Here is a 7825-nt window from a genome sequence, read left to right on the forward strand (position 1 = left end):
TTGCAGGCTTTCACACTTGGCAGTTGGCGTGTGGCTGCGAGATCCACGAAGACGGCCGGAGAGAAGGTTATTGCCAGTACGGCTACGACGGGAAGGACTTCCTCAGCTTCGACAAGGAGACGCTCACCCGGACGGCAGCAGATGTGCCGGCCCAGTTTACCAAGCGGAAGTGGGAGGTTGACGTGGGTTGGTCTCGTCATTTGAAGTTCTACCTGGAGGAGGAGTGCCCTGATTGGCTGCCGAAACTCTTGGAGTGTGAAAAGGAGGAGCTGCAGAGGAAAGGTGAGGGGTTAGTTCTTGCATGCTTAACTCTCATCTCCCTCTAACCCCTCCAGCAGTTGTTGGATTCCAACTCCCATTATTATTATTATTATTATTATTATTATTATTATTTCCTTTAGATACTGCTTAACTGCTGAATTGCTTCTAAGCAGTTTATCACTATAATATCAACTATAAACCCCACATATAATTAAAATACAGCATGTTGGCAACCCTAGGTCTACACTGACTGGGACTCAGTGTTCCCAGCCCTGCGTGAGGATGCTGAGGATCGAGCTTCCTGCACGCAAGAGGAGCAATTATAAGCATCGGAGACCCTGGAGTGAAGAACAAGCTTTGGTCCTCCTTGCAAAGTGAACTCCCCTTTAGAGAGATCTGAACCCAGTTGTGCAGATGCAACAATGCCAGTTGCTGCTGACTGAGGCACAATTTCAGCGCAACAAGATGCTGGAGGAGCCTGGGGGCCCCTAAGCCTCTCTTTCTGGCCCTCAGGACTCTCCCTGCTCCCCTACTTCATATCCCCCTTGAGTATGTCCGTCTGGCTGGAATGTGCCCTTGAAACTCTGATAATGTCTCTCTTCTAAATACCCATTTGTGGGTGTACAGGAAGTACAAAGATAAAATTGGAGTTTGTGGCTCCGCCCACTTCCACCTCTGCCCCGCCCGTCTCTGGCTTGTGGCCATGGAAGGTTGCCCCGAAGAGAATGTGGCCCTCAGGCTGAAAGGGGCTACCTGTATGATATTGACAGCTGGCCTTCCTCCCATCAGCATCTGGGGTGGGGGAGGGTGTTCGTCAGGTGGTCTCCCATCCAGGCAATGACCAGACCCACATTTGCAACATCAGGCCCTGCTTTAGGATTTCCAGCCTCCAACCTGGATGTTGGGATTCGTTAGCTGCAGAGGCTCCCTTCCTAACATTAAAGGGGAGCACCCACCCTGCCAGCCACTGGAAAAGTGCTCATATTATGCATTTTAATGCCAACATTGCCATTTTTACAGACCCTCCAACGGTGAAAGTTACACTCATGGCAGGTCATGATGGGCTGGAAACTCTCATCTGCCAGGCCTACGGCTTCTACCCCAAGGAGATCGACACCACCTGGAGGAAGGACAGGAAGGTCTTGGAGCAGGAGACCTTCCGCAGGGATGTGGCACCCAACTCAGACGGGACGTACTACGCCTGGCTCAGCATCCGGATAGACCCCGAGGACAAGGACCACTACTGGTGCCACATAGAGCATGATGGTCTTCTGGAGCCTCTAGATGTGGCTTTCAGGGAGCCTGGTGAGAGGCTGGGGGGGACAGAGGGCTGGCTGGCTAGCTGGGAGAGTGGCATGCATGTGGCAGTTCTTCAGGGAGAATTTTCATCCAGGGAGGAAAGAGAGACTCCAGGAAGAGACCCTGCAGCAGCAGCATCGGTTACAGTGACGACACCCAATAGGGAACGGGTTGTGTTTTAGGATGCAGAGCGGGTGAAAAGTTGGAGGAGGGGGACACCAAAACTATTGGGGTGGGAAACGTTACTTCTGGAAGGGACAGCAGATCCACTTTATGGTGCCCCAGTTTATAGCTCTGGTATGAGTATACCAGAAAATATTTTGTAAAAGTTGTACGAGCAGTTAATCAACAGAATGAAAAATACACTTGAACACAAAGAAAATCAATGTTTGAGGGTCACTCAAGGCCTTTTTATGTAGGGATATTTTCAAGCGCCGCTACAGGCCTGCGATGCCAGGCTCTGGAGATCCTTCTTTAAGAGAATACTCTGTGGTATTGGGGCCAGTGCAGAGCAGGCCCTGCTTTGCCCTGTCATCTCATTCCTTCGGCCATGGAAAGAGTCAAGCCCCCTCCCCAAACTCCAGGTCTACCCACTGAGAAACATGGTATGTCTCTGGTCAGAGAGGCTACATCTTCCTCCAGAGAAAGACTGGAGTTGTGTACATGCCATGCATTTGAAACACTTTCTCCCCCACACAAAAAAGAGTCCTGAGAACTGTAGTTTACCCTTCACAGAGCTATCATTTCCAGCACCCTTAAAAAATTGAAGTTCCCAAGATTATTGGGGAGGAACATGTTTTACATGTATAATGTATATGTAGCCTCAGTCTTTGGAGACTGCAGGTCTCTCCTTTGAGAAAAGCGATGGGTTTGAGTGAAGCCAGTCATAGAATCATAGCGTTGTAGAGTTGGAAGGGGCCTATGACACCATTGAGTCCAACCCCTGCTCAATGCAGGAATCCAAATTAAAGAATTCCCAACAGATGACTGACCAGCTATCTCTTGAATGACCCCAGTGTTGGAGAGCCCACCACCTCTCGAGGTCATTGATTGCATTGTCAGACCCCTCTAACAGTTAGGAAGTTTTTCCTGATGTGCACTTGAAATCTGTCTTCCTGCAACATGAGCCCATTATTCGATGTCCTGCACTCTCAGATGATAGAGAAGAGATCCTGGCCCTCCTCTATGTGACAACCTTTCAAGTACTTGAGGACTGCTATCATATCTCCAGTCTTCAGTTCCCAAGGCTAAAGATGCCCAGTTCTTTCAGTCTTTCCTCATGGGGCTTTGCTTCCACTCTCCTGATCATCCTTGTTGCCCTCCTCTGAACTCATTCCAGTTTGTCTGCATCCTTCTTAAAGTGTGGTGTCCAGAACTGAACGTAGTAATCAAGATGAGTCCTAACCAGTGACGAATAGAGGGGAACAAATTCTTGACATGATTTGTAAACTATACTTCTGTTAATGCTGCCTAAAATAGCATTTGCCTTTTTTGCAGCCACATTGCACTGTTGGCTCATATTCAGCTTGTGATCAACTACAATCCCAAGATCCTTCTCATATGTAGACTTGCTGAGCCAAGTATCTCCCATCTTATAACTCTGCATTTGGTTTATTTTTCCTAGGTGTAGAACTTTGCACATATCCCGCTTAAATTTCATGCTGTTGTTTTCAGTCCAATGTTCCAGCTTATCAAGATCCCTTTAAATTTTGTTTCTGTCTTCCAGGATATTAGCTATCCCTCCCAATATAGTATCATTTGCAAATTTCATAAGCATTTTGAGCACCTCCTTATCCACGTCATTAATAAAAATGTTGAATAGCACTAGCTTTGGGGCAAGCCCTATGGAACCCTGCTCATTACTGCCCCCCCCAGTTTGAAAAGGAATCATTGATAAGCACTCTTTGAGTATGATTCTGTAACCAACTGTGAATCCACCTGATAGTTGTTCCATTCAGCCCACATTTAGCTAATTTAAGAACATAAGAAGAGCCTGCTGGATCAGGCCAGTGGCCCATCTAGTCCAGCATCCTGTTCTCACAGTGGCCAACCAGGTGCCTGGGGGAAGCCCGCAAGCAGGACCCGAGTGAAAGAACACTCTCCCCTCCTGAGGCTTCCGGCAACTGGTTTTCAGAAGCATGCTGCCTCTGACTAGGGTGGCAGAGCACAGCCATCATGGCTAGTAGCCATTGATAGCCCTGTCCTCCATGAATTTGTCTAATCTTCTTTTAAAGCCATCCAAGCTGGTGGCCATTACTGCATCTTGTGGGAGCAAATTCCATAGTTTGACTATGCGCTGAGTAAAGAAGTACTTCCTTTTGTCTGTCCTGAATCTTCCAACATTCAGCTTCTTTGAATGTCCACGAGTTCTAGTATTATGAGAGAGGGAGAAGAACTTTTCTCTATCCACTTTCTCAATGCCATGCATAATTTTATACACTTCTATCATGTCTCCTCTGACCCGCCTTTTCTCTAAACTAAAAAGCCCCAAATGCTGCAACCTTTCCTCATAAGGGAGTCGCTCCATCCCCTTGATCATTCTGGTTGCCCTCTTCTGAACCTTTTCCAAGTTGAAAAGTACAGGTCCCAATACCGATCCTTGAGGGACTCCACTTTCTACAGCCCTCCATTGGGAGAACTGTCCGTTTATTCCTACTCTCTGCTTTCTGCTAATCAGAATATGATGGGGCACTTTGTCAAAAGCTTTGCTGAAGTCGAGATATATTATGTGCACAGCATTCCCACAGTCTACCTCTGTACTCAATCAAAACATGAGATAAGATTAGTCTGGCAGGATTTGTTCTTGATAAATCCATGTTGGCTTCTAGTAATCACTGCATTGTTTTCAAGGTGCTTACAGATTGTCTGCTTTATAATCTGCTCCAGAATTTTCCCAGGGATCGATGTCAGATTGACTGGTCTGTAGTTCCCAGGTTCCTCCTTTTTCCCCTTTATGAAGATAGGTGCAACATTAGCCCTTCTCCAATCATCCAACATTTCACCAGTCCTCCACGATTTCATAAAGATAATAGACAGTAGTTCTGAGAGTTCTTCAGCTATGTACCTGAAGGAAGCAATTTGTTGCTTTTTGCATCTCTCGCTAACCTCAGCTCATCCTCAGCTTTAGCCTTCCTGATGCCATCCCTGCAATTCCGTGCTACCTGCCTGTACTCTGTGGCCTGGTCTTCCTTCCACTTCCTGTATGTGTCCTTTTTTGTTTTCAGGTCATCTCTAAGCTTTCTGTGAAGCCACATTGGCTTCTTCTACTGTCTTCCCCCTTTTTTCTTTGATGAAGTGTTTGCCATTGTGCCTTTAGAATGTCCACCTTTAGAAACTCCCCCCCATCTTGGACTCTTTTTCTTGTTAGGGTCACCTGCCACGGAACCTTCCTTACCATTGTTCTGAGTTTATTAAAATGGGCTTTCCTGAAGTCCAGGTTATGTGTATCATGACTCTCGGCTTTTTCTCCTTTAAAATCAGTCCCCCACTGCCGCTTTGTGGTAGCTGGTGTGAGTGTCTGGGTGGGGGGCACAGAAGTTTTCTAACATAGCAATTTTTGTGGGGCTAAATATGTTCTTGTTTGTTTTTATTTTCTTCCTCTCTGTATCTCAATACAATAATGAAAATAAGAATCACGAAAGCATGTGAATATCATTAAGATCAATGACAAAAAGTGTCTGCAGGGAGGCAGGGTCTCCAAGCAGCGAGCAGAGTGTTCCCTGAATGTCTGGTGATGTCATTTGGTGTGAGAGGCCGAGTCTTTATGATGTCACAGAGTGGGTTTGAGTTGGAGTTCCAGTTGATTTGCTTTGAGTGTTGTGAGTGCTTTAAGTGAAGGTAGCGTGAGCTGTGTGTGTGTGTAGATGGGTGTAGATGGGTGGTGAGGGGTGGTTGAGCCGTTAAAGGGAGGCATGTGTGGTAGGAAGAGGGAGCTCTTCCCCCATGGGAAGAGACAACCACCCTCCCCACACTCCCTCTACAGGGATATTTGGGGCCTCTTTACTCTGTTATGGGGTGTCTGTTCTGGTTATCCACCTGATTTTCTCAAGGATGCATACAGGCCTTCCTTATAAAAGGGGAATATTCGTTGTGGGTTCCTAGTAATCATTTTACTCTTTCCCATATTTCAGCCTTAAAGAGATCCCATCTGAGGAGCATCTTGGGGGTTGTGCCTGCTGTCGTGATACTGCTGGTATTATCTGGGATCATTGTGTACATCAGTAAGTATAAACTGTGAATGCATTGGGGAGGGCGACAGATCATACTGTTGTAGGATGTACCTGGGATTTGCTGGCTGATCCCCCCCCCCAAATTAGGGGGTATCCCACTAACTCCTCCCCTGGATGTGCCCAGAAACACTCTGTGAGTGTCATTTTTGTACCAAGACTAAAGGGATGTAGAAAGTGATGGTAAATGCATCCCCACAAAGACTCCCTTCCTGCAAGATAAACTTCCCATATTTTTTTCGGGGGGGGGCAGGGAATCTTGTTTCCTGGAGGCTGATAAAAACAAAGGCTGATGAAGCCTCTGCTGGGGAAGGTTTAATGTTTTTGACCCCTCCCTGAGGCCAAGGGGGCTGGGATTGGGTTGAGGGGTCTCCTTGGAGGTCATTTCCACTTCCAATGCTCTGCTTCTGCCTGGGCAGGAAAACAGCAACGTGGAGGCTGCACAGGAACTTCAGGTGAGTGACCACCTTTTGGAAATGGTTGGTTCTCCTGCACAGCACAGCTCTCTGAGGTGGGCAGAGGGGGGGCTGTGCCCAGGCAGGCTGTCCCTGAAGCTGCTGCAGAGGAATTGTGCCAACTCGCTCTTCCCACCTGACATGTTCTGGGAAAGGGGAGTCTTTGCAGCACATGCAGCCAGCCTGCTCCTCATGTCTGTGCAGAGACTCCTGTAGCCCAAACCATAAATGCACAGGAGCCAGGCTGGGATGGGCTCTGAGAAGCAGCACTGGGGAGGCGAAGGGAGAGGAGAGAGAGATTTTGCTGCAGGATGACTATATTTTATATTTTTCAGTGTCGTGTATTTCGGTTTTTGTATTTTGTGAACTGCTCGGAAACCTGTTCTGAGCATGTTAAAAGTTAACAAATAAGAATGGTGGCTGGCTGCTTTCACCATATGAAAGCCGCATTTAGGGGTCGGGGAGGGAGATCTCTGCCTTCCTGGGTGTTTCCTTGCATTGTGCCCATTTGATCCATCCTTCTTTCATCTCCTCTGGACTCTTCTTCCTCTGTTCCCCTTGGCTGCAGTTTCAGGGTCTTCCTGAAGGCCATATTGAGGCGGACAGGAAGGGATTTTTCTGTGGCGCTCTGCTCCTTGACTCGAGTCCCTTACTCATTTGGGGCTGTTTCCTCCACAGGCTCCTCTCTGTCTCACATTTTCTTCTTCCTTGTTCGTAGCATCCTTTGATCCAGGATGTGGGGCTTAAACCTTCATGGGCCGATGGATGTTTATGGGACCCGACCTCACAACAGGGGGCTGGACTAGATGGCCTCTCAGATCCTTCCAGTTGACTCTTAAGGACCTCACACTGACCATTATCTTTTGTTTTTTGTTTCTGTAGCAAAATATTCTGTTGGAGCGCCGGAGGACTAAGTGGTGTGCTGGACAGTTTGTCCTGAATCATCCGTGCCCCTTCAGAACTTCTGCTAGCCCATAATATCGTTCCATAGGACCATAGGGAGCTGCCTTATACCTACTTATACCTATATCTGGAGGAACACCTCCAGAATCACCGATTGTGCCGCCTGACGAGATCAGCCTCGCAAGACCTTCTCTCGGTCCCACTGGTGAGAACAGCTAGGCTGGTATGGACCAGAGAGAGGGCATTTTCTGTTGTGGCCCCCACCCTCTGGAACTCTCTCCCTTTCGATCTCAGACATGCTCCCTCCCTGTCCAGCTATCGCCGAGCCTTGAAGACCTGGCTGTTCAGGCAGGCCTACAAGATTGGGACAGATTAACTTATGTTCGGAATTAATGAATGGTTTTTTAGCTTAAAATTTGATTATGTTGATGTATATGGATTGTTTTTATTCTTGTTGTTCGTCGCCTAGAGTGTCCCTAACCCAGACAGATAGGCGGCTGAAAAATAAAATTTATTATTATTATTATTATTATTACTACTTAGACCCTTGGTCCATCTAACTCAGTGCTGTCTACACTGACTGGCAGCTTGGCCTGGAGATGCTGAGGATTTGACCTGGGACTTTCTGCAAGGAAAACAGTCTGTCCACCGCTGAGCTATGGCCCTTCAAAGTTTGAACAC

The 7825-nt window shown here is 47.5% G+C and overlaps 1 protein-coding gene across 5 annotated transcripts in view; it reads left to right on the top strand.

The window, feature by feature from the left end:
• LOC133381678 (major histocompatibility complex class I-related gene protein-like) overlaps positions 1-7606 on the top strand; it is a 42128-nt gene extending 34522 nt beyond the window's left edge. For 3 of the 5 annotated variants that reach the window (XM_061621048.1, XM_061621050.1, XM_061621051.1), the window contains exons 7-11: positions 7-282; positions 1282-1566; positions 5691-5780; positions 6206-6241; positions 7124-7606. In XM_061621048.1, coding sequence (XP_061477032.1) covers positions 7-282; positions 1282-1566; positions 5691-5780; positions 6206-6241; positions 7124-7155 — 719 coding nt within the window. In that variant the 3' untranslated portion in view covers positions 7156-7606. The remainder of the gene's footprint in view (positions 1-6; positions 283-1281; positions 1567-5690; positions 5781-6205; positions 6242-7123) is intronic. The other 2 variants (XM_061621049.1, XM_061621052.1) reach the window with 2 other exon arrangements.
• The last annotated feature ends 219 nt before the right edge of the window (positions 7607-7825 follow it).

The sequence above is a fragment of the Rhineura floridana genome, chromosome 3 (assembly GCF_030035675.1).
Source record: "Rhineura floridana isolate rRhiFlo1 chromosome 3, rRhiFlo1.hap2, whole genome shotgun sequence".
Taxonomy (NCBI): Eukaryota; Metazoa; Chordata; class Lepidosauria; order Squamata; family Rhineuridae; genus Rhineura; species Rhineura floridana.